This window comes from Erinaceus europaeus, chromosome 9, assembly GCF_950295315.1.
Source record: "Erinaceus europaeus chromosome 9, mEriEur2.1, whole genome shotgun sequence".
Classification (NCBI taxonomy): domain Eukaryota; kingdom Metazoa; phylum Chordata; class Mammalia; order Eulipotyphla; family Erinaceidae; genus Erinaceus; species Erinaceus europaeus.
In genome coordinates, this window is record NC_080170.1 from 122,842,978 (window position 1) to 122,869,420 (window position 26,443).

Here is a 26,443-nt window from a genome sequence, read left to right on the forward strand (position 1 = left end):
AGCTGAAGCAGCCCTTGGCGTGGGGGAAGCTTCCGCCTGCTGACCCAGGTCACCCGGAGGTGGCACAACGGCTCAAATAATAGATTTACAAGGATGGGGTCTCCATGGTGCATATCTCTGCTCCTCTCTTTCTATCATAAATAAACAAATCTGTTTTTCATTTTAATTTGATCTCAGTAAACCTCTCACAACAGTCATCTCTCCTACTCACCCACCCTCCCTCCCCAAACTCAGAGCCCAACAAAACGGAGCAAACCCACCCCAGAACCCAGAGCCAGGTGGAAAGGTGCTCTCCCGACCCCTGGGAAAGCAGAGAGCTCGTGATAAATCCACTTTAGCTTCGTACTCTGACACTCCCTCCCCATAAGGAAGTCCCCAAAGACAAGGTTACACAGGAGAGGCGCTACTCTGAGAGCTTCTGGAGCCATCCACAGGGCAGCCCCCCAAAGAGTGTCTTGTCTTGCTGTGGGTCAGCAGTCTCTCAATTCCATGGTCTGAAAAGGACTCTAAAATGAGGGAAAGAGTGGCTGTTTAAGGGGGGCTGGTTGAGCGCACACATTGCAACAAGGATATGGGTTCAAAGCCCGGCTCCCCACCTCTGGGGGTGGTGGTGTTGGAAGCTTCATAAGTGATGAAACTACTTTGCAGGTCTCTGTCTCTTGATGTCTCCCCTTCCCTTTTGATGTCTCTGTCTGTGTATAAAAGAAATATTTTTCTTTAAAAGTGGCCATTTAGGAAGTTTCATCCTGTACAGAAATGCACCCTCACGGAGATTATCTGCTCTGGCGCGTCAAAGAAATTCAGGGGACAAGAGGGATCTTCTTCCTCAACCCAGAACCACCCCCCCCAAACACACACACACACACACACACACACACACACACTTCTACTCAGGGTCTGGGCTCACGATGAGTGTTTGCAAACCACGGCCTCTTCAAATGGAGCTTTAGAGGAAACAGACACCTAGGGGCCCTTGGGTGACCGGAGGGAAGAGATGGGGACCCCGTGGCCCAGTCTCAATGCCTGACCCGGACTGAGCTGGGTGCCCCCAGCCCCCTGCGCTCTGTTTCCTGCAACCCTTGAGCTCCCCCGTGTCCCCCCTCCGAGCACCCCCCTCCTGCTCCTGCCCATCCAAGCACCCACACATTCCCCCAGCACTCCATCTGCCATCTGCAGGTGCACCTCAGTACCCCCACATTCCAGGCTTATGGTGCCCTCAGGCTCTGGATGCAAAGACCAGACGGGTCCTCAGAAGTTTGTCTGAGACCATCAGTCCCCCAGTCCGTGCCCAGCCCTGGGCATCGGAGTCCCCCCCCCCAGTCTCTGGCCCCCAGGGGCTGGAGGGGGGCGCAGAGGCTCAATCCCTTCGGAGCCAGCGGGTACCAGGAGCTGTCTTCCAGGTTCTCCAAAGCTCCTGCCAGGAAGTGGGGGGTGCCAGGGCCTGGTGGGCGCCCACACACAACACACACACCAGCCCCGGTTCTAGCGTCTCCCGTGTCCGCCTGGAAAGAAAAGGAAAAAAATAAGAAACGAAAATGTACGCCAAGCGAGTGCGGCGCCCCAGGTTGCCAGGGACCCCGTGCCCAGGGCCGCCTCTGGGTGCCCTTCCCCTGGAGACCAACTTGCTGCCTGGGTGCAGATTTGGGGGGGGGGAGTTGCCAGCATGGTCGCCCCTTGCTGCCGCAACTGCGTTTTAACTGGAAAACGAAAAAAAGAAAGAGAGAGAGGGAGAGAGAGAGAGAGAGAGAGAGAGATTAAAATTTAAAAAGGGAGAGGAGAGGAGAGACAAAATATCTTCTGATGGTCCGCGATTTCCCATCCAGGGCTGGCGACTGCAATTACGGTGAAACTAAATATATTCCGTACCCTCCCGGCCTGATTTACTTCGAGAACCAATAATATGCGTCTTCGGTGGATCTTTTATTTAATTTTTTGTTAAAGGGATTTTTCTTTTCTGGTTGAGAGCACAGTTAGTGAATTCGGTCAGTTTTCAGGGAGCTTCGATCACCGTCCCCCTCCCTCCCCCCATACTCAGCCCCTCAGAATGTGCCGGGCTTCCCCAAGGTAGGCGAAGCTGGCTCCTACCACTCGGGATTTGGATTTGGAGCACGAGTTGAGCCGGCCCGACAGCCCCCAGGCCACCGCGGAAACTCAGAGAGACCCCGCAGTACAGAGTTCCGGCCTGAAAACTCCCAGGGTCCCGAACCCTGGCGCCCACTCCAATTCCCACCGCAACCCAACCCGAGCAGCTCGCCTGGGAAGGGAGCCCCGTGGTTCTCGAGGTTCTCCTTTTTGGACAAGGGGGAGAAAGCAGGGCCTGTTTGGGGGTGGAGTGGGGGCAGGGAAAGACACCCCCCATCAAGGGACAGCAAACTTGGGGCACGGGGCTCCCCATCCAGAGCAGTTCTGGTCCCCGGATCTCTCATCCTTCATTACCAGCAACAACTGCAAGCCCCCCCCCCCCCACCTCAAGCATACTCAGGAGGGAGGCAGAAGAGTCAGCAGATACCCTATTCCTGGGGGAGGGCACCACCCTGGCTGGGGACCCCAATTCCAGCCATAGGGGAGAGGCCAGGAGGGGCATCCACCCTTCCCTTCCCTGTGCTCCCTGCCATGGCCCAAAACACCCCATAGCCCAACTCTCTGGGCCAGGACTGCCCTGAAAGGACACTTGTCCTCCTTGTGGAAGTAACTGAGGCTACACAGAAACCCAAGGACAAAGCAGCTTCCCGCCCGCCCCGGCTACTTGGGACCCTGCAGCCAAGCCCCAGCCTGGGATGGGTTCCCTCCAGTGGTTCTGGGGACCTGATTCCATTTATTTCGTTTTAAAGGAGGAGAAGGGGTGGGGCTGGTGCAGTCGGTGTGATTTTTATGGAGCTCACACCGAAAAGAAACGAAAGCTCTTTGGAAAAGCTCCATCTGATTCCAGTGAGTCTGGGGTTATCTGGATTTAGGGCCCCCTGACACTGGCCCTTGCTATTGAAGATTATATATATTCTGTTTATTATTTTAATCAGGGAGATACAGACAGAGACCACAGCTCAGTTCTGGCTAGTGATGGTGCTGGAAATTGAAGCTGGGACCCCAGAGCCTAGGCAGTATTTCTCTCTCCCTCTCTCTCTCTTTCTCTCTCTCTGTTTCTCCCATCACACTGTCTTCCCAGCCTCCGCTGAAGCTCTTAAAATGCTACTTGGAATAGACTCAAACTCCACTCCCTCTGGTTAAGAACTAGAAATTAGGAGACTCCTACGGCCCCCTCTTTCTTTTTCTTTCTTTCTTTTAGAATATCCTTTTAAAATTATTTTATTTCTGGGGCTAGAGAGGGTATCATGGTTCTGCAGAACAACTTTCTTGTCTGAGGCTCTGAGCTCCCAGTTTCTCTTCCCAGCATCACCATCAGCCAGAGCTGAGCAGTACTCTGGTCAGTCTCTCTCTCTCTCTCATATATATATAATGCTGCTCAGCTCTGGTTGATGGCAGTACTGAAGATTGAACCTGGGACCTCAGAGCCTCAGGCATGAGAGCTGTTTTGCAAAATCATGATGTTGTCTCCCAGCTCATCTTCCCCACCCCCATCTAAAAGACAAAATATCCCATCTTGTCCATGGTGATCTCTGGGGAGAGCACCCCCAGCAGAACAGGGCATTCCCCTCTGCCCCAGTCAGCCTTCTGTGGGGGGAGAGGGGTGGGGTTCAGGTAGGCCCTGGGCCTTTCAGCAGGAACAGTTGGGGAGCATGTGAATCTGAAAACCCTAGCAGATGTGGGGCCCACCCCCTTCCTCTCAGGCCTCAATTCCTTCCAGATCACTTTCCTAGTGGAAAAATTTCCAAGAGCTGGGGGGGTGGGGTGGGCAGGGGGTGGAGGTGCTCCCATGCCCCAAAGCAAAGCTGGAAGCAGAACTGGGTAGAGGTAGGTGTCCTCGCTAGCCCCTTAAATTCCCAGGGTTTCCAAATCCCCGCCCCCCACCATCTCTCTCATCCTCCCGCCACTCTGCATCATTCTGTGACACTGTGATGTCTGAGTGTCTCCAACGAGGTCTGCAGGGCCCAGGCTCTGAGAGAGGTGCTGGGGGCTTAGGCCCTAAGCTGGGGTCCAGAGTCATCTCCCCAAAGCCAGGGCCAGGAGCAGAGACAGCCTGCCACCATCACTGCACCTGCCCCTCCAATTAGCACTTGTTTAGAGCTTTCCCCAGTTTACACGCAGCTGCTGGCTTCTGGTGACCCTCCTAAGTGTCCAGTTCCCATGGTCCCAACTTCCCCCCCAAAAAAAAATAGTTGCTGGAGTGATCTAACCAAATGCTGGAACACCCTGTTCTCACTGGCACCATTCGGAGGCTTTCGCCCAGTCCAGGCTCCCAAGCATATACATTGGAGTATTCAAATGCTGCTCCACCACACACACACAATTTGAAACTGCTCTCCCCCCACCAACCCACCCCCCCAGGACCTGAAAGCAAACCTATCTGTGAGGCCTGCGTGGAGGGAAGCTCTCTGGTGAAACCTCTGAAATTCCAGGAAGCAGTGATGCTAGCTACTCGGTGGAGGCAGGCAGGTGGCCAGCCTCATTTCTGCACTCTGGCTAATCTCTCTCAAACCAGGGAGGAATTCTCCAGGGTCCAGAATGGTTGGGGGGAGAGGGAAGCTATAAACCCTCCCTGAAGCCAGGAGGTGCTTCCAGGGTGCAGAGAGGAGGCCCAGCAGTCTCAGGGAGACCTCCTGAATGGGGTTTCCAGTTCTTCACTCTTGGTTAGCCAGCAAGCAGACCCCCCCCCCTACATTTGGGCATTACATCTCTGGGCACACTGCTGTAAAGAAACCGCTTTTGGTCACCACCCTGCCCCCCAAAGCCTGGCTAGGAAGCTGGTGTGACCTTGTGGACTCAGCAGTGACCAAGGCCAGAGCCCAGGACTGGAGACAGCACTCTCTTAGTCCCTCCTGCCCTGGGTGCTGGGAAACCTCCATGGTCACACCACACTTGTGACTTTCCAGGTGATCTGGTTGCCTAGTTTGGGGAGGGGGTGCAGGCCTTCCTCTGGGGGGGGGTGGAGGGACAAGAGGAGCTCTGGGCAGCTCTGGAACCTAGGGAGGGAGAAGTGACAACCAGAAACAGGTCCTAGTTTAGGGAGAGGCTTCCCAAGGCCCTTTGGCTCTCAGACAGGCCACCCCCCCACACACACTCTCAGCCAAGGACCCCCAAAGCTCCTGGGAACCTGTGTCCGTGGTGGCCCTGCCCTACACATATCTACACAAAATGGGAAGGCTAAAAGGGAGGGTGCAGGGTGGCACCACCCACCCGGGATCTGCCAAGAAGATCCCCCCTCCCTTGCTGTCCCTCTCCCTGAAAACCCCAGACTGGGAGGGGGGCAGAGAGGGATCTTGAGTCTAATGTGAAAACTTTGGGCCTTGTCTGCACATCCCTCATCACCTCAAAGCCCCCCCACACACAGACACACACATACCTTCCTCACCCTTAAAACGCCCTGATTCCAGAAGTTTTGCCCAAGGCCCAGGGTCCAGATCCGAGCTCCCATCCCACCCTTCCCCCTGTCCGCTTCCGAGGCCTCACCTCCCGCCTCGGCCAGGTCAACCCCACCTCCACCCCACCCGCACCACAGTGAGCCTGCTGCCAGAGGGGCTCCCCGGGGACTCCAAAGTGGGGGTCTGGAGGGCGCACCCCCCCCCCCAATATCCCTCTCTCCCTCCCTCCCTCCGTGCGCCTCGGCCCAGCCACTCACCGCCTTCCTGCGCCCTGGGCGAGGCTGTCCCTGGGACTGTCCACCAGGGCTGGCGGGCGGTGAGCTGGGCAGCCCGCACCCCGCCCCGCGGTCCCTCCCTCCCGCCCCCCTTCCCGGCCGGGCTCCCTGCTCCGCCCAAGGCGGGTCCGCCATAAACAAATGTGGCCGGGGTGCACGTGGACTCGGAGCTGCTGAGCTCGGCCACAGATCGCGGGGTACCCCCCCCAACCCCCTAGAGCCGGGAGAGCGCCTGCCAGCCAGCCAGCTGTGTCCCTTCTCCCCATGGCTCCGCGGCCGTCTCACGGGCCGCCCTCTCGCCGCAGGGCTTTCTCGGCTGCAGGGACCGTCACTCAGTGAAGGACTGAGCCCCCCTCCCGGCCCGGTCCGCTGCACGCGGGGAGCAGGGAAACCGTGGCCCAGGGAAACCCCGGCGCGAGAGAACCCGGGCGCAGGGACCGGGGCTCAGGGAGCGGGGGCGCAGGGGATCCGGGGCGCAGGGACCCCGGAGTACAGAGGAACCGGGGCACCAAGGAACCGGGGCTCAGTGGAACCGGGAGCAAGACAGTCGGGGCGCAGAAAAACTGGGGCGCAAGGCAGCCGGGGTACAGAGGAACCGGGGTACCGAAGAACTGGGACGCAGGGGAACCGGGAAGCGGTGGAGCCGGGAACAAGACTGCGGGGTTCAGAGGAACCGCGGCGCAAGGCAGCAGGGGCGCAGGGAACCGGGGTGCAGGGAACCGGGGCGGGTGGGAGCTCCGCGGCCGCCTCAAGGTCCGGCGCCTCTGCCCCTTGCACCTGCCGCCCGGTCCCCGCCCGGTGCCCCCCGCAGCTGCTATGCCCGGCGCCCAGGGCCCGGAGCCATGAAGGAGAAGTCCAAGAACGCGGCCAAAACGCGGCGGGAGAAGGAGAACGGCGAGTTCTACGAACTGGCCAAGCTGCTCCCGCTGCCCGCCGCCATCACCGCGCAGCTCGACAAGGCGTCTATCATCCGCCTGACCACCAGCTACCTCAAGATGCGCGCTGTCTTCCCGCAAGGTGAGCCGCCAACCCGCTTCCGCAGCCCCGGGGCGCGACCCAGACCGGGGACCGCGACGGGGAAGGGGGTGGGGTTGGGGTACGGGGACCGGGGACTGGGGACCGGGGACAGGGGAAGGGGACAGGGGACAGGGGACCGGGGACCGGGGACAGGGGACAGGGGACAGGGGACCGGGGACAGGGGACAGGGGACAGGAGACCCGAGCAGTCAGGAATTGCACTCCTCTCTCTCTCCCTCCTTTCTTTGCTTCCTTTCTCTCCCTCGTTTTTCTTGTCTTTCTTTCTTCCTTTCTTTCTTTTTTCTTTCCTTTCTTGCTTCTTTTCTTTGCTTCGTTTTCTTCTTTCTTTCTTCACTTCCTAGTTTCTTTCCCTTTCTTTCTGTCATTCTTTCGTCTGCCATTCCTGCCTTCTCCTTTCCTTCTGTTTTTCCTTCCCTCTTTCCTCCTCCATTCATTCCCTCTTTCTCCTCATCTCTTCGCCTCCCCCACTTCTTATTTTATTTTATTTTATTTTATTTTATTTTATTTTATATTTTCTCCTCTTTCCTTCTCTGGGGTAGAGGCCGTGTCAGGCGGGCAGGCTGCTGGGGTGGGGGAGCAGATCGCTGGAGGCTCAAGCCCCTTGGCTGGAGCCAGGAGGAGGAAAGGGTTGGGTGGCCCGAGGTGCTGGGGGGAGGGAGTGACAGGCCCCAGGGACAGGTGTCACAGTGAAGGAGGATCAGCCAGAGCCCCAGGCTCCTTCTGGTTCCTTCCACAGACCTGGAGCCCTTGGGTGGCCATTCCCTGCCAGCCCATGGCCATGGGGGCTGACAACCTGCGCCATCCTTGGGTTAACCTTTTGCTGTTTGGGGGTTCTGGGCCTCCCGGAAACACAGACCTCCCAAGGTCTCTGTCCCAGACTCAGGTCTCTGTGACAAGGCTGGAAAGATTCTGGGACAATAATTGGGATACCCCCCTCCCAGACCACAGTGTAAGGAGCAGACCGTGTCCCTGGGGTCCCAGAAACAAGCAGGAGTTGGGGGAGATCGCTTCAGATATGGTGGGGGCACAGAAGGGGCAAGTAATCCTCAGTGACAGTGGGAAGTCCCCATGAAGACAGGGCCCTGACTCCTGGTGTCTCCTGGACTCTGTAAACTGGGCCTTGGGCCACTGGGCATCCTCAGTGTTGGTGATTCTTGGGGGCTGGAGAGGGCAGAGACTGGCTGGACCCCCAGGACTACACACACACACACACACACACACACAGCCTGGCCAAGGGACCTAGCCCAGCTGCTAGAACTGAAGCAGGCGGGAGGCAGTGGCAGGGATCCTCCGTCCCTCCTGGGGCTTCCTCTGTGCAGCCCAGCCCAGGTCCACCGCTGCCCACCCAGCCAGACCCTAAAGTGTCTCTGCTCCCACTGGTTAAGTTGGGTGACTCTTGTCAGAGCTGAAGGAAACTCAGAGAACTGTTCTTGTAACAGAGGTGTGGTGGAAAGCCTAGCCAGTACGACTCTGAGTCCGAGTCCGCTTGCTACAAAGCTACAAAGCGGGGTGTGGGACCCCAACAAGCACCTCCCCCACACCCCAGATTGAGAGGGAAAATTGGGGAGAAGGGGTCAGAGTGCGTGTGCCTAGGAGACCCGGGGCTTCTCCCAGAGAAGCCAGGAGCCAGGAGGCAGCAGCGAGAGCAAGAGCGGCTGGGAAGGAGGGACTGCAGCCAGCCAGCCAAGACCTGGATGCCTGTGCAGTGCGGGTCTAGGCTGAGTGTGTGTGTGTGTGTGTGTGTGTGTGTGGGGGTCCCTCTGTATCTGGGGGCTGGTGAGGTCACCTTCAAGGAGATTTTAGCTGCACTGGAATGTGAGCCTGCCTGCTTTGGGGGTCAGAACTAACTGCTCAGGGGTTGGGGAGACAGTGTTATGGTTCTACAAAACACTTTCCTGCCTGAAGTTCTAAGATCCCAGGTTCAGTCCCCAGCACCACCATCAGCCAGAGCTGAGCAGGTTTCTCTGTCTCTCATAAAATAGATAAAAATATCAAAAACCAAAAAGAGAATTAGCTACTTGGTCTTTAACTGGCTATAGGCAGGAGACCCAGCCCAGAGTACTGGCTAATAAGGTTACATGTTGGCCTGGCCTGGAGGTGTCCTGGGCAGCTGAACGGGGGTTCTTTGGCCCTAGAGTTTGGGGGAGCAGGCCTGATCAGAAGGAATCTCAACTGTGGTGTGCAAAAGAGGGGTGTAGAGTCATTTTCAGTCTCCTGTGTGGTGCTGGAGGGTGGTCTCAAGCAGTGGACTAGGGTCCTGAGACTTCGTGGGGGGGGGGAGGGATAAGGAAGAATCCAGAAGCCTAAGTAGAATCCAGAAAGCCCAAGAAAGTCCCTCCAGAAACACAGGGATCCAGAAAGGAGTCCCTCCAGGGAAGCCAAGGCTGCAGGGAGAGGGGACTTCTCTCAAGGGCAAAAAGAGACAGGAACAGCGGGAAGGCCCTTCCTCCCTGAGAGGAGAGAAAATAAGACTGGAGGTGGCCCAATCCCAGTCGGGGGGGGGGGTTCACCCCAATAATAAACTACAGTGAAATGAAATGGCTGGTGAAACAGCTCACTAGGATAGAGCACAGCTTTGCCACATGCGGGAAACAGGTTTGAGGCGGCCCCTACCGCACTGAAGGAAGCTTTTCTGCTTCTCTCTCTCTCTCTCTCTCCCAATAGTAATAGTAGTACTAATAATTAATAGTAATAATAAATAGGACTGGCATCCCAAGGTGGCCACTTCTCCTCCAGGAGGATAGTCCTAGACGGGTGGGGTTTTCCTCTCTGTGAAGCCCGTTGTGTCCACATCTTCATTCCGGTGCTCCTCATTTCCTCAGCCTCGTGTGCCTTCCGCCTTCCATGGGCGGGCGGGCATGTCCCACTCCGTGGATCTGCGGGTCTCAAGGTTGGAAAGACCTGCTCCTCTCTCCTCTCTGGTTCTCTTCCGTGCTCCTCAGCAAACTAAGCAAGGCAGGACAGAGCTGGGCCCGGGGTGCTGGGGCCTGGAGTCTCCAGATTCTGGGCTCCCTTCGTAAGTGGGGGGCCCAGCGGGGTCATCTCTGTGTGGTGGAGACCCTCCCCCAGGGCCAGGATCAAAGGAGCCTTACTCCAATGTCCAGTGTCCAGCCTTGGACCCTTTGACAGGGGAGGGACTGTGCCCAGGAGCTGAGGCTGGAGGCAGGAGGTGACCAGAGCCCCTTCTCGCCCTTCCCCAGGGCACACTCAGCACAAGGACCGGCAGCCCTGAGCAGAGGAGTGCAGGAACAGCAGAACAGCAGCTGTTTGGGGGTGGTGGTTGTTGTTGTTGTTTTCCTTTCTTTTTAAGGAGCAGCAGCAACAATAATAATTATTATAGATATGTACAGAGGGGGACTTCACAGAGAGAACATCACCTAGTCTAGGACTAGCCTCCTGGGGTGCCAAGCCTAGTTATCATTATTATAAAATAAAATAGCATTTACTCACAAAAGCCCCGAGTTACTCCTGCCTCGGGGTTTGTGCAGGTTTTGATACACACACACACACACACACACACACACACCCTTGAGCACCCCCAGTTTGGGGGCATGTGGTGGAAATTGTCGGACCCCTGTCCAAGGCCTTTCTCCACCACAGTCCAAATAAAGCCTCTTTCTTTTTCTTTTTCTTTCTTATCTTGTTAAAATTAAACTTAAAAATAAAAAAGGAAGTGGAGTTTTTCACCTCTCTCTCTGCTTGAGCACTCTGCTAGAGCTCTGGGTTCAAGGGGGGAAGCTGAAAGGCCCAGGTCCGGTTGCTGGGCAAAGGAGGCTGTAGGTGAGGAACTGGAAGCCCCCCCCCCACCCACCCACCGCCCACCTAGAATCCAGCCCCTAGGAGGCAGAGTCCACATCCCTTGAGGGCGTCCCCTGGGGCGCTGGGAGGGCCTGTACCCCATCCCTGAAGGACTCAGCTGGGGTCAGCACAGGGCGGAGAGACCTCCCTGGAGTTCCCTACTGACCTAGCCCCCTGGCCCCGTTTCACCCCCTTCCCCATGGCCTGAGTGCGATCATGGGATTGGAAAAGGGCCCGGTAGACTCAGTTTGGGGACCCAGAGGGGCTAGAGCATTTTCAGAATGTGAAGGGATGGTGTTTATTTCATTTTGAATGGCTGGCTACACAGTACACTATTCAAGTGAGTTACCTCTCCCTCTCTGGGGTGGTGGTGGGGCATTTAAGAAATGGGGAAACCAACATCTTGACAATTAAGTGCGGTTCCCCCAGAGGAGGATGCCTGAACCCTGCCCCCAGCTCCCTCTATCTCCATGGGGAAACTCTTGAGACCCCTCTGGGCCCCCCACTCCCACTAGAAAGAAATGGAGATTTTTACCCACAGCCAATGCGGGGGGGGGGGGGGGGGGAAATGCCACAGGCTTGGGCTGGTGGGAGGGGGCTGATGACCAGCTTAAAGCTGACTGCTGCCCCCCCACACACACACACATATACACACACAAGATGCTGAAGGTCTGACCTCCGGCCATCACCGCTAAGGAAGGGGAGCTGTTAAATGAGAAAAAAAATCACCAACCTAAGCCCCAAATGCCCACCAGTTAGCCTTGAGAATAGCTGGTAGCCACACTCCCCAGCACACACCTCCCTCTGTCCCCCCCAGGCAGGGGTGCAGGAACAAACCTAGGACACAACAGGTGTCTCAGGTCCTTTGCTGACTGGCTAAAGGAGTCCCCAGCAAGAGGAAAGGGAGACCTGAGGGCCTGGGGTGTGGGGTGTGGGGGTCACACGGAACAGCCAACTGAGTGTGGAATCAAAATGCAGAAGGACACCCACAAATCCTCAGAGCCAGAGGGAGAAAGGAAAAGCTACAGCGCTGGCAGACAGAAGCCTTGCTGGGTGCATGTAGGGAGTGGGTTCTTTTACCCTCTGACCTGGTCACAGCATCCCCGGACCCACAACACACACACACACACACACACACACACACACACACACACACACACACACACCGGCAATGGGTCTCCTGCTGGTGTGTAGGGCACCTTAGGACCCCAACCTGGGCCAGGAAGCCCCAGACAGGCCCTGTCTGCTCCCCTGCACTCAGCACAGGTGGGGGTGGGGGCTCCAGGATCAGATTAACACAGGGAGCAGTGTGCAGTGATGCTGGCTGCCTCCCCAAACCCTTCCCTGATCAGCCAATCTTTCTTTCTCTCTCCCTACTTTTTGAGAGAGGGAGTCAGACAGGCAGAGAGAGAGAGAGAAACTGAGAGGCTGAGACTCAGAGAGAGAGAGAGAGAAAACCAAAGCTTCCTTCAATGCAGTGGGTGACTTGAATCAGGTTCATACCCTTGGCAAAGCAGCACACTACCCAAGTGAGCTATTTTGAGGGCACTCCCGTCTCTTTTCAAACCAGGGAGAGCCTCTGTGAGATCTCACTAAGGTTGCCCCCCCCCCAGTCCTCCAGGAATTTGAGGTCAAGGTGACGTTTCCCACCCCCAACCCACCTTGGTGAGTGTTTGAGGTCTAATGAAAGAGCTGGTAGCTACTCACCCTGGGCAGCACATGGGGGTTCGGGATGCTTGGGAGAACCTTCCCAGCAGGTTCACAAAGGGCTTTGGGACTAACTCTTGGCCAAGAAGCTGAGAGTCTGGAAATTGGGGGAGGGGGCAGTGGGTGCAGCCTCCTGAGGGAAGCTAGGTGTCTACACCCTGGGTGATAAGTGGCCCTAGTCCCCAATACACTTTTTGCGTTTTGCAGGGACCTCAATAAGGTTTTGGGGAGAGGCAGGTGGGGCGCACAGGCCTACCTGGGGGTCACTTCCTACCACACACAGGTCTCCGGGCGGCTGGGGTCTCAACAGCCCTTTTTGGGCTGCTTCTCTGGGTTCGAACAGTAAGCTGGGGGCTGTCTAGGGGGTTGAGTGCACAACCAGAGGGTGGGTGAGGCCTCCCCTCTTTCCCTGCAGGGGTCCCAGGCGGGCTAGTTGGGCTGGAGTGGAGTTCCCCACCCCACCTCCATCTGATGCAGAGGTACCCTGGCAGGCGCATCCAAAAAATCCTTGGGGTGGGGGCTCCCCCCTACTGTGGTTCAGCGCAGGGCCTGGGCCTCAAGGCGCAGTGGGGTCCCCAACGCTGAGCGGAGGACTGAGCGGAGGACGCAGAACTGGGGTCTGCTCTGCACTCTGCCTTCTCCGGCGAGGGTTTGGGGACCCGGAAACTTGGGGGTGGGGTAAGAAGACATGGGGCTGGCATACCAGAGACCCCTCCCCAGCCCCTGAGACCCCTAACCTCTGCGCCTTTGCCTGCGGGGTGGGGGAATAGGGGGACTCTTCCTGGGGCCTGGGGGCACGGGTGAGACGGGAGTCCGGAGTCCCGGAGTCCCGGGCAGTTGGGGAGTTGAAGGCCTCCTTGAGGCTGAAATAAGGTTAAGTTCGTGGCTGCGGGGATCCCGGCTGCTGGGGCTGCTGGGTTGGTCTCGGGAAGCAGGAGTGGAGGGTTCTGGGGGTTGCTTTTTGGGGTCCCACACATCTCCAGGCCCCACTTCAAAGTGTGTGTGTGGGGAGGAGGAGGGTGACGGTAGCATTTCATATCCAACGACAAAGGCAGGAACTGGAGTTCAGAGGAGGGAGGAGAAACCTGGCCCCACGCCCCTGCTGGCTGGGGGGAGGGTCACATCACAGCTAGAGAAACCTGGGTCCCCCTGCCTTTTTCCTTGTGCAATGAAGGCCCCAGGGCCTCCCTATTGCTCTGGGGAGCCAGGGGGTGAGTATCTCCTCTGACAGGCTTGTCATCTTCTCTGCCCAGGCCTAGGGGATGCGTGGGGACAGCCAAGCCGACCAGGGCCCCTGGACAGTGTGGCCAAGGAGCTGGGATCACACTTGCTGCAGGTGAGTATAGCCAGCTGCCCCCCCCCAAAAATCTGGGGGTCACTCAGCCAACTATCACAGCCTTGTGCCATTCCTGACCCTACCCAGTACCTCAGAATCCAGGAGCCCAATACTCTGTAGTCCCCTTCCAAACCAGGCAGAAGGGTCCCCCCCCACCCTGCTCTGGCCTAAGCTCTCGGGGCAGAAAGTTAGTTCCTTCTAGATTCTAAACCCCTGCAGCTCTGAACCCTGGGCCCCAATCGCTGCAGGCAGGGACTCCAGTGGAGAGAGGGCCTCCTGAAGGAGTCCACCTCAGAGTTCTGGAGTTCACCTCCAGCCAGATTCAGCTCTGAATAAGAGAGATTAAACAGCACACCCAAGGTCACACAGCAAAGCTCAAGTGGTGGGAGTTCTCTGTCACCTGGCTGGCTCTCTGGTCACCACTCAGCATCCCTCTAAGTCATGACTTAGTTAAATTCTCTTTGACCCTGGAAGCCACACACCCACCCACCTATGTATGGTCTGGGACCATTACAGACCCCCACTTTCTAATATGGGGCTGGCTGGTGAGGTTGGGGAGGGGTCTCCGTATCCCCAGTCCTTCAATGCTCCTTACAGAAGCCCATCAAGGACCCAATTCATTCCCCCTCACCCCCTGCTCTGTTCATCTGTCTCTGCCACCCGCCATGCCCATGGAGAGGCAGCCGGCATTTCCTTCTTCCAGTCTGTGTTTCTTTTAAAAGGAGGGAAAAGAAAAAATTGGCAGCTGAGGAACCAAGCGTCTCGGGTCAGGGAGTGTTTAACCAGGAACTTTCTCTCTGCATTTCCAAAAAGCATACCTTTTAAAAACTCTTGGGCCCCAAGAGGATTTTTCTGTTCAGTGTATGCTGGGGAGTGGGGTGGGGGAAGGGGATTCTGAAGCTTTGCAGCTTACAGCAAACAAGTATCAAAAAATTGGTCCCCATGTCTGGAGCTACCCGCCCCCCACCCCACGTTTGGTTCTCCTGTGTGTGACAAGTGACACAAACATCAAAGACAACAGAGTACCCAGAGGGCTGGAGGGAGATAGTACAGTGGTTCTGCCCCAGGACTCTCATGCCCGAAGCTCTGAGGTCTCAGGTTCAATCACCAGCTCCACCAGGAACCAGTTCTGAGCTGAGAACATTATCTCGTCCTCCTCTTTCAGGGTTTAATTATGCTTTTTTTTTTTCTCCTTCACCCCTATACCTGGGAGGAGAAGATCTTATTCAGGGTTATCTTTTCGTGGTTTTGGTATTAAGAACTGCAATTCTTGTTGGTGTTTGGAACCCAGGACATTTTTTTTTTTTTTTTTTTTGTGGCTGGGTGAGACCGTTTTAGTGAGGCTTAGAATCGAGAAGGGAAATTCGATTTTACAGCGGAAAGTCAAGGTATCTTTCAAGTTTTACTTATACCACATTCTCGCCCCCCCCCCTTCCAGAGAGGGAAGACGTTGGGAAAAACCAAAAGGTAATCTGGTTTCAATTACATGCTGTAAAAATAGAATCTGAGGCCAGAAATTAATCTGGGATATTTTTATGGGGGTAACATTGTGGGTTATAATCTGGGCTCCCCCTCATTTTATTACCTTTCTTTGGTTCTGGGTTTCAAGTATGAATAAGTAAATAAAATGTGGTTTCTTTTGTCAGACATCATTGTTTTTTTTCCCTCCCTCCCTCTTTAACCCAGCCACCCAACAGTAGTCTTTTCTTTTTGATCTTCATTATCACTGATTATTTCACTTAATTTTCTGAAAACTAGTCAACAAAGAACATTTTTAACACCACATAAATAATCTTTATTTTTCTGAAGTCACTAGTATTTTCCTCCTTGGGATATGAATGGGTGTTAGAGTTCTAAACAATTCATTTTGTTAAAAATAATAACTGGCTCTTTTATTTTACCTTCTTGGGAGGGAGCAGAGTTTGGAATTTATTATTCAGATGGTACTTCAGGGTAAGTAGAAAATCGTGGCAAATAAAGCCTATGCTCCAGTGCTATAGCCGACTGCCAATTATGACATCAAGTGGCCTGTCCCTTAAGTGCCATAGAACTCCGGATTCGTGCTAAAGTGCTCAAATAAGCCCAAACAATAAAACTACTACATTAGACTTCTGCATGATAGAAATTCTCCAAAGTTCTGCATGATTTTCTTTTTCCAGTGTGGGCATAAGATTCCCGCCCCCCCCCCTTCCCCAAAATAGAAAGTGCTTTAAGAGTATTTGAGAGTTTTGCCCTGGACCGACCGGCACCTTCTACAGTGTTCCCAGTGACCTTGAGTTCTGGATTTTTACAAATTGGACAAAGACATGGGGGGGGGGGTGGGAAACTGGGACAAGATTTGACAAAGTCCCCAGGGCTGTGCGGTGGTGAGTTCTAATCCTAAAGCCTCACCATCTCTTGCCCTCACCCTTTCCTCCTTCCTTCCTTTCCTCCCCTTCTTTCTTCCTTCCTTCCTTTCTTTACTTCTCCTTCTCCTTCTCCTTTTTTTGCAGACTTTGGATGGCTTTGTTTTCGTGGTGGCTTCTGATGGCAAAATCATGTACATATCGGAGACAGCCTCCGTCCACTTAGGATTGTCCCAGGTGGGTACTGTTGCTTAGTTGTCAGGCTCTCCACTAGTAAGGACCGGACTTCAACAAAAAGAAACATTTTACACTTGCACCTATGGCTGTGTTAAGTTGCTGTGAAATTGACAGGAGAGAGAAGCTGATACGGAGTATGAACTTTTTTCTTCTTCTCCTTTTTTTTTTTTCTTTTTTTTGTTTTGTTTCTTTTTCTTTCTTTTTTGCCTCCAAGGTTATCGCTGGAGCTCGGTGCCTGCACCATGAATCCACTGCTCCTGGAGGCGATTTTATTCCTTTCCTTTTTTTTTTTTTTTTTTTTGTTGCCCTTGTTTTTCCTTGTTGTAGTTGTTATTGTTATCATAGCTGTTGTTGTTGTTGGATAGGACAGAGAGAAACTGAGAGAGGAGGGAAGACAGAGAGGGAAAGAAAAAGATAGAGACCTGCAGACCTGCTTCACTGCTTGCGAAGGGACCCCCCTGCAGGTGGGGAGCTGGAGGCTTGAACCGTAATTCTTACGCTGGTCCTTGCACTTTGCACCATATGCGCTTAACTCACTGCTGCGCTACTGCCCAGCCCCCCGAACTTTTTTTTAAAAGTTTTATTTAAGAATGTGCTTTGGAGGCAAGGGGGGAAGGAAAAGGGGAGTCAGTTTATGAGTTTTCACTTGGAATTCAGGGCAATTTTTTTCCCTGAGTTTTCCAGTTCAGCGGGTGTTTCAGTAAAGCATTTTATATGCTTGTGATAGAAAGTCATAAAATTCACTTTACTACTGTTTTGAACAGCAAGGCTTCTGGGTTTTTGAGTATATTTAAATGTGAGCATTTTTTTTTTCTGGGACTGTCTTCTAAGAGTGAAAGAGATTCCCTAAAATCACGGTCGAGTTTGGGAACCTTAGTCCGTCTGGCCAGGGAGAGACTCGCTGGCGTCCTTCTTACTTCTGACTTAACAAGCTCAGATCAGGGCTCGGAAAGTCTTACTTTCAGCCCTAGAAAGACTAAGTACTTCTTCACATAGTGAACTATCGAGAGTGCTCCCCCCAACCCCATCACAACTGAAGACCCAGCAGAATTAATTACACACCGGAAATGAGCTCCCGGAGCAGGCAAATGATCCTTAATGCTCCAATGTCCCGGTGCAGGGGAGCCGAACAAACCTGGCCAGTGAGTGTGGCCCCGGCCGCTCTTATTTGAAGACAGAAATTGCCCGTCTGTAAACCCGCATGTGGTATCTTCCTTTGCTTTTTCTGACGCTGCTCTGCTTTTTGCGAGCTTGACTTTTTTTTTTTTTTTTTTTTTTTACCATTGATGCATATAAGTCCTTCTCTTTATGTTACTTAGGCAGAGTTCCCTGAAGTCCAGCACTCAATTCAAAACGGCCGGCTGTCTTATTATTTATTTATTTATTTATTTATTTATTTATTTATTTATTCTTTTTCCTCTTTGCTTTTCTGAGACCAGCTCTCCATGTCAGATTGACTAAATCTCACACTTATGTGAGAACTGTGGGAGGCAGTTTGAAGAGTGAAATTTGAGTGGGAATGTGGCATTTGCTTTTTTACATATTGCCAAGGTTACCACGGTCTGAATTTATTTTAAATATATTTTATTTATTTATTTAAATGAGAGAAAGATACTGGGAGAGGGAGGGGGAGAGGGAGAGGGAGAGGGAGAGGGAGAGGGAGAGGGAGAGGGAGAGGGAGAGGGAGAGGGAGAGGGAGAGGGAGAAGGATGCCAGAGTCCTGCTGAGCTCTGGCTGATGGTGGTGCTGGGAATTGAACCTGAGATTTCAGAGCCTCAGGCAGGAGAGTCTTTTGCAGAATCATGATGCTGTCTGTAGCCCCACTATGTGGATTTCTGCCTGTTCTTTCAGTTGCACCCAAACTGGCTTCTTCTTGACCTGTGACTAATGGCCTTAATTGGATGACTTACTTCTTTGAATTCTGATTTATAAAGCTCTTCGCTTACTCTTACAATAATGTCACAAACTTGGGCTGAGGAGCTAGCATTGTGATTCTGCAAAAGGCTTCCATGCCTGAGGCAGAGCTGAGTGGTGCTCTAGTAAAAATAATGTAAATAAAATTTAAAACATATATATGAAATAAAATGATAACAATGTCATAAACTTTTTATGACATTCGTTAAAGCTTTTTTTCACATAACTTTAAGATGAACAGTCAAGTGCATTCTAAAATAGGTAAAGTCACTGTTACTGAATATTCATTTTAGATCTGAACTCCCTAGCAGAGCAAAAAAAATAAAGAGTCAGTTACACTGTTTGCATTGACAGGGCAGACAGTTCACCTCCCTAGAGCATAACTTGAATAAGCAATGAAGATGAATACCTGCTCTACTCCTCTGTCAAGTTCTTGGTTAGTTTATCAAGTTGCTGCAAAGGGAGGTGACTCTGAAGGTCCAGTGGGAGAGCCGGTGCTCTGGCCTCCCTCCTCATAAACTGAATCACTGAGAGCTGGGAGCACATTGCTTTGCCATGTGTGACCCAGGTTCAAGCCCGGATGCCCGGCCCCTCTGCACTGAAGGAAGCTTTGGTGCTTTAGTCTGTTCCACTCTCTCTACCTTCTCTGTCTAAAGGAAAAATGCAAAAGAAATAAAGTGTGTGTGTGTGTGTGTGTGTGTGTGTGTGTATGTGTGCGTCCATTTGATTTCTAAACTATACAGGACTACTCCCCTCACCATCCAAAAAAAAAAAAAAACAGGTACCAATGATTAGATCTATACACTAAAATTATCACAAAACAGGTACCAATTATTAGATCTTTACACTAAAATTATCACAAAATGTGTATCCTTTGGGGAGACACATTAGGGCCACTGAGGAGCTGGAAATGTGCTGGCTGGGGAGAGGACACTCAGAACACGGCAGAATATTCCTTCCCAGCCTGCTCAGTCTAGCACCCTTCACTCGGCATCTACCTCCACCTCTCTCTCTCTCCCCCCTCCCTCTCTCTCTCCCTCTCTCTCTCTCTCTCTCCCTCTCTCTCTCTCTCCGCCATTTTTCCCTTTTTATGTGGGAAATAAAATTGATTGCTATGGACACAATAATTAAGACCGACCCCAAATCCTGGCTAGATGACAACTATGCCTTCTGTTCTTGATTAACTCCGCAAAAGGAAATCGAAACAGAATCACAATTAAAATGCTATTTCCCTCTCAAAGAGCAGGAGGAATACTGGGTCTCACCATTCTGAACGGGCAGTCACCTTATACCACTCTGGGTTCTTGTTTTTCTTTTCTTCCCCAAGAAAATTGGAGAGATAACTTTCATCTCTATGCTTCCAGAAACCTTGATTAAAAAAAAAAAAAAAAGGAGTCAAGCTTCTCAGATAGTGGTACAGAAACTTTTTTCTTTTTAAGTCTCTTGATAGGGTTGTGTTAGTATCAGACCCCAGCTACAAAAACACGGCCTAAGCCCTCAGGGTGCCCGGGACTCCTGTCTGTGAACTGTTTAAATAAGTGACAACAAACTTTACCCTCAGATCTCCCCTCCTCCCCCCCCCCACTAACTCCCCAGAGGAAATCTAACTCGAATCACCACCATGTGTATTTTTTCTGTCCTCTTCACTTAAATAGTAAAATTAAACATAACACAAGCTGTCATCTACTTGATTTAAAAAGAAAAAAAAACTTGCACCTTTCAGATTATTTTTATTAGTCGTAAAGAGGCAGGGAAATGTATTCAATGTAAATACTTTATTAAATTGGACTTAAGCCCCCCTTTATTATTTTTTTTTAAATCACCAGAGATAAAAGTGTTAATGAGAGATTGCCTTCTGGACTGAGTAACCTTTCCAGCAGGCTTCCTGGTGGTGATGGTGGTATAACACTTGTTTACACAGTCCCTCCTGTGTCCCCGGACCTCTCAATTACTCTCTGTGACATTATCTCATTAAAGTCTTTTCCATTAATTTGGGGCTCCCCTACGTGAGCAGTAGTGTGAGACTACGCAGCAATGTTGCGACTCTTTACACTATATACTGTCTCAGTCTGAACAATCTAAATAGCTCTCCAAATGATCTCTGAGAGCAGAAAGATAATTGTGTGTCTAAAGCCCTTGATTAAACATTCAAAGCTCTCGATTAAACATCGTTCAGCAGGTGTGGAAATTAGAAAATACTTCAGAGGGAAGCGTTTTGTTCATTCATTATTTTTATTTAATTTAATTATTTATTTTTTGCTTTTGAGCTACTGGGCTTGCTGGTGTGATAGCAATGGCAAGGCACCAGGCAGGCTGTCCCTCCCAAGGTTCAGTAGTGCCAGGTTTGACCCCAGATGCCACTGTAAGCCAGAGCTGAGCACTGCTCTGACCTATCTCTTTGTTTCTCACTAAAATAAATAGATTTTTTTTTTTCTATTTTTGTTTGACAGGCCAGAGAGAAACTGAGAGGAGAAGGGGAGACAGAGAGGAAGACAGAAAGATAGACACCTGCAGACCTGCTTCACCTCTTGTGAAGCATTTCCCCTACAGGTGGGGAGCCAGGGGCTTGAACCCAGATCCTTCCTCACAGTAATATGTGAGCTTAACCAGATGTGCCACCACCTGGCCCCCCTAAATACACATGATTTAATTGGTGAAATTCCTGTAGGACTTTTGTAACCCCAAAGAACAGAAAGAGCCACCAAATGGAAGTCACCAGTGCAGCCCCCAGGCCCAGTGGTGGGGAAGGCAGTCAAACTTCTTGAAACTTCTGTTTGACCTGAGGGTACACAGAAAGCAGTGTCCAGCCATTCACAGGAACAGATTTCTGTCGTCTGGGAGAGGCGGAGCTGGGGAAAGGGGCTGTGCAGGCAAGGCTTATTAAGTGGTTAGTTTCCACCCACGGTTTTTTGGTTAATGTAATCAACTCATATTTGAAGAAGGAGGAAGGAGGAGGAGGAGGAAGGAGAAGAAAGAGGAGAAGGAGGAGGAAGATGGAAGAAGAAAAAGAAGGAACAGGAGAAGGAAAAAGAAAAAGGAGGAGGAGAAGGAAGAAGGAGGAGGAGGAGGAGAAGGAGGAAAAGGAGAAACAGAAGGAGAAGGAGAAGAAGGGCTTTCTCCGCCGGCCTGTCCTGCTTTTGTTTCCTGGCTTTTAAGTGCCCTCCGGTTTCCACTTTCTTGCCAGAGCTGCAAACATCACACAGCATCTGGGTAACCAGTATACGTGTTCACATATAAATAGATATGTATGAAATCGCTGTTTACGAGACACATAAAGGCAAGTCTAATGTTTGAGATCAGGGCCGGAAGCACAGCCATTAAAACAGCCCAGCCATTGTTTGGGGTCCCAAGACCTAATCCTTTCACTTTGGAAATCAAGAGCAAGGATGGGGGTTTTATGTTTGTTGACATAACTCAAACCCTGAAACCCAAACCATCTTATTTTAAAATGCTTAATTTACCATAGTCAGCAACCAAAGGCCTCCGTCTCAAGCAGAGCAGGGAAGGGGGAGCTCTCCTTCCCACCAGAACCCCTCCAGTCTGTGTGCAGGATTGATCAGATGCTCAGCCTTGGCAGCAGCAAAAGCAACTCAGCAAAACATAAAGAACAAAAAGGTGCTCTAAGCCGAGAACCATCAGCCGTGCACTGGGGAGGCTCTCTGCAAACACAAACATCACCACTCCATCGCTGCTCCAGCCAGGTGGTTACAGGAGACCAGGGAGTTTTTACAGCAACAACCCTGTCGTCCCCCTCCCCATCCTTCTGGGGGAAGGTGGTCAGATTTCCTTCCATGTTGAAAAGCACAGAGATGTGTAAATACAGGAAACGCCGTGTCAACCAGAACTCAGAGTCAAGGTCAGCACTGTGCCATCATCCAGAATTTGTTCCCTAAAACTGTTTCCGGTGTTTGAAGCCCCACGTGCTTCCTTGGAGTGTTCTGGTCGATCTGTGGGCTGCCGAGGGCAGGGCTGAGAAACCAAGTCCTAAAATTCATAGGCTGCCTCTTTCTCCTCTTCCACCCCTCCCCTCCTTCCTCCTCTTCCTCCTCCTCTCCCTACTTTTCTACTTCCTCCTCCTTTCTCCTCCTCTTCATCTTCCTCCTCCTTCTCATCTTCCTCCCCTTCTGCTTCCTTCTCCTTTCTCCTCTGCCTCTTCCTCCATCTCTTTCTCCCTCCTCCTCTTCCTCCTCCTCCTCTCTCCCACCCTTGTGATGGGAAGGGAATCTTTGCAAACACTATTGAATTACTTTAATGAAGCCTTTTAAAAAATTATTTATTTATTCCTTTTTGTTGCCCTTGTTGTTTTTATTATTGTGGTTCTTATTGTTGTTGTTGATGTCGTTGTTGTTGGATAAGACAGAGAGAAATGGAGAGAGGAGGGGAAGACAGAGAGGGGGAGAGAAAGACGGACACCTGCAGACCTGCTTCACCGCCTGGGAAGCGACTCCCCTGCAGGTGGGGAGCCGGGGGCTTGAACCGGGATCCCTATGCCTGTCCTTGTGCTTTGCGCTTTTTTTTTTTTTTTAAGAATGTCTTTGCAAAACCATTATGCTGTCTGCCCCCACCCCCACCCTGCCTCCCTTTTCTACAGTATGGCACTGGGCATACTTCCGGACAAAATTCTTCCCTGAAAGTGTCTTCACATAACCATTATGCTATTTACCGCCCACCCCACCCCACCTACATTTATTCTTCTTCTTTAAATATTTATTTACACTTTTGTTGCCCTTGTTGTTTTTTATTGTTGTAGTTATTATTGTTGTTGTTGTTGATGTCGTCGTTGTTGGATAGGACAGAGAGAAATGGAGAGAGGAGGGGAAGACAGAGAGGGGGAGAGAAAGACAGACACCTGCAGACCTGCTTCACCGCCTGTGAAGCAACCCCCCAGCAGGTGGGGAGCCGGTGGCTCGAACCAGGATCCTTCCACTGGTCCTTGCACTTCGCACCACATGTGTTTAACCCACTGTGCTACTGCCCGACTCCTCCATTTTTTCTTTTTTAAAAGATTTGTTTAGGAATCAGGCAGTGGTGCATCTGGTTGCACACTCATGCTACCATTCTCAAGGACCCAGGTTCAAGCCCCTGCTTCCCACCTGCAGGGGAAGCTTCACGAATGGTGAAGAAGGGCTGCAGGTATCTCTCTGCCTCCCTCTCCATCTCCCCCTCCTCCCCAATTTCTCTCTGTCTCTCTCCAATAAATAAATGATTTGTTTAACTTCCGTCTATATGACAGAGAGTGTTTCACACAAGAGAGAAAAAGAGAGAGAAAGAGAGAGAATCACACACATGCGGTGCCAAGGATTGAACCGGGATCCTCAGGCACACAAGTCCTGCTCTCCATCAGCTGAGCTATTTCTTCAGCTGCTCCCTTCACCCTCCTTTAAAAAAAATTGTTTACACATGAAGTCACGTAAGCCCTTTTTGCTGGTTGAGTGAATGTCCTTTCGGATCCCTGGGAAGAGGGAGATTTGGAAGAACTGGTCTCTGTACTGGGGCTGTCTGTCTGCCAGGCAGAAACATTGCATGAATAAAACAGGAAGCAGAGACAGGGACCAGCCCTCTGTCCTGCACAAAGAGGTGACTGTCACCTCGTCCCTATTGCATGAACTGGCTGAGGTGCTATGCAGCTAGGAGCCATTTCTTCCCTCCGCCTGGCCCCTGGCCTCCTTGCTGATTGGGACCCATTAGCCACTGGCTGGGGCTGTCCCCTGCGTGAGGTGGCAGGGGACAAGGCTGTCTCCTCATGGGGATCATGTTGAGAGCTGAGCCTCCCAAGGACTTGTGAGGCACGGCGGCTTATCAAAAATAACACAACACGGGGGTGGCTGGGGACAGGCGTCTGCTCTGGGTGCTCCTCCCAAGGTGGGGCTCCCTCTAGCTGGCTTCCTTTTAAGTTCCAGCCCTGGGCACCCCTCACCCCGACCCTGGGGCTGCTGACTGAGTGTCCTTGACTGCATGGTTGGTCTTTGATGGGATCCACTCAGCACTGCCAGGAAATGACTTTGCAGGATGTTTTCTTCTTTTAAAAAAATTTATCTTTATTTATTGACTGGATAGAGACCACCAGAAATCGAGAGGGGAAGAGGGAGCGAGAGAGAGAGAGAGAGAGAGAGAGAGAGAGAGAGACTTGCAGCCCTGCTTCACCACTCATGAAGCTTTCCCACTGCAGGTGAGGAGCTTGAACCCAGGTCCCAGTGCTTTGTAACGTGTGCTCAACTGGGTGTGTCACCCGGCTCCCACGTGGTCTCTCCTAGAACATTCCATGGAGGCATTTCTGGAACATTCCGTGGCACTGGCCATGCTAAGATAGCTCATGGGGGGGGGGGTGCTACACTGTGTGCTTGGAAACTCTGCATACCCCTGGGGTGGCACTGGAGGTTGCGAAATGATGGTTTAGTTCTCAGGGTTGAAGGCAGGGACCTGGGGACCTTCTGAAGGATCCTGATGGTGGGATGTCCCTCCTCTGGCCCCATCCCTGCAGAACAGTGTCCTGTGCTCCTGTGCTGCATGGAGTGACCTCAGCCAGGTGGGCCCGGGAGCAGAGCAGAGGACAGGGCTCTGTCCCTGGCAGTTCACCGCCCCCCCTCCACCCTGCTCCTAGCCCCTCGGGTCCTGGGGGGGGGTGTTTCTCTTTCTGTTAAATATTTGACTTCTTTATTTTTTAAAAATATTTTTATTTATTTATTATTGCATAGAGACAGAGAGAAATTGAGAGGTAGGGGGAGATATAGAGGGAGAGAGGCACCTGCAACCCTGCAGGTAGGGGCCAGGGACTTGAACCTGGGACCTTGCACACTGTAATGTGTGCACTCAACTAGGTGCACCACCACCTGGCCCCTTAACTTATTTTATTTTTTAAAAGATTTTATTTGTTTATTAATGAGAAAGATAGGAGGGAGAGAGAGAGAGAAAAAAAAACCAGACATCACTCTGGTCCACGTGCTACCAGGGATTAAACTCAGGACCTCACGCTTGCGAGTCCTGAGCCACTGTGCCACCTCCTGGACCACACTTAACTTATTTTTATATATGGTTGAGTTTCCCGTTTGAGAGAGATGCAAGATAGACAGATAAGCCCGAGCTTTGGTGTGGTACGTGCAGCCCTGGGGGTTGAATTGGGAGACAGACTCAGGCATGCAAGTCCTGGCACTCACCGACTGAGCTGGCTCTCCAAACTTTCATTTCCTCTCTTTCTTTCTTCCTTTCTTTCTTTCTCTCTCTCTCTCTTTCTCTCTTTCTTTCTTTTTTGTTTCTCTTTCATTTTTATTGAGGGGCTAATGGTTGACAGGAAGTAAAGTTGTTGGCACAGGGATAAAATTTCTCATCTTCTATGACAGTGTCTACAGAACACTTTCAAGCACAGCTTGAGTGCTTTCCACCACCTGCACCAGGGCCCCAAAGCCTCCATCCCAGTCCCCCACATCACCCCCCAGAGTCCTTTGCTTTGGCGCCATCCACCAAGCCCAATCCAAGTTCTGCTTTGTGTCTCCCCTTCTGTTCTTATTTCTCCACTTCTGTCCATGAGTGAGATCCTCCCATGTTCATCCTTCTCTTTTTCTTTTTTTAATTTTTTATTGTTTAATGTATAAAAGGGAAGCATTGACAAAACCATAGATAAAAGGGGTACAACTCTACACAATTCCCATCACCAGATCTCAGTATCCCATCCCCGCCTCTGATAGCTTTCCTATTCTTTAACTGTCTGGAAGTATGGACCCAGGGTCATTGTGGGATGCAGAAGGTGGAAGGTCTGGCTTCTGTAATTGCTTCCCCACTGAACATGGGTGTTGACAGGTGGATCCATACTCCTGGCCTGCCTCTCTCTTTCCCTAGTAGGGTGGGGCTTTGGGGAAGCGGAGCTCCAGGACTCATTGTGGGGTTGTCTGTCCAGGGGAATCTGGTCGGCATCCTGCTGGCATCTGGAACCTGGTGGCTCTTTCTTTCTTATCTCATTTATCATGATTCCTTCCAGCTCCATTCAAGATGAGGTGAAGAAGGTGACTTCATCACTCTCCACAGCTGAGTAGTATTCACCACTGTGTGTACAGACCACAGCTTTCTCAGCCACTCACCTGTTGTTGGGCGCCTGGGTTTCTTCCAGGGTTTAGCTATTACAAATTGTGTTGCTATGAACACAGATGTACACAGATATTTCTGGATGGGTGTGCTTGGTTTGCTGGGATGTATCCCCAGGAGGGGAACTGCAGGGTCATGGGGCAGTGCTAGATTATGAGATGGTACGTGCTTTAGGAACGCAGAGTCACGCCTCTCCAAATGTGTGTCGTCACCCCTCAGCCCTCACCCACGTACCACTAGC

General features: G+C 51.9%; 1 protein-coding gene and 1 long non-coding RNA gene across 2 annotated transcripts in view; one reads left to right on the forward strand and one right to left on the reverse strand.

Annotated features, from left to right (window-relative positions):
* Positions 1 to 241: 241 nt before the first annotated feature.
* Positions 242 to 5,793, reverse strand: LOC132540269 (uncharacterized). The gene is made up of 3 exons (XR_009551475.1): positions 5,735 to 5,793; positions 1,384 to 1,502; positions 242 to 692 (listed from the first exon to the last, which is right to left on the reverse strand). It is a non-coding gene; the product is annotated as an uncharacterized LOC132540269 (long non-coding RNA).
* A 641-nt stretch (positions 5,794 to 6,434) lies between these two features.
* SIM2 (SIM bHLH transcription factor 2) overlaps positions 6,435 to 26,443 on the forward strand; it is a 60,787-nt gene continuing 40,778 nt past the window's right edge. The window contains exons 1-3 of the mRNA XM_060198696.1: positions 6,435 to 6,769; positions 13,548 to 13,630; positions 16,123 to 16,212. Of these exons, the coding sequence (XP_060054679.1) occupies positions 6,595 to 6,769; positions 13,548 to 13,630; positions 16,123 to 16,212 (348 nt within the window). The 5' untranslated portion in view covers positions 6,435 to 6,594. The remainder of the gene's footprint in view (positions 6,770 to 13,547; positions 13,631 to 16,122; positions 16,213 to 26,443) is intronic.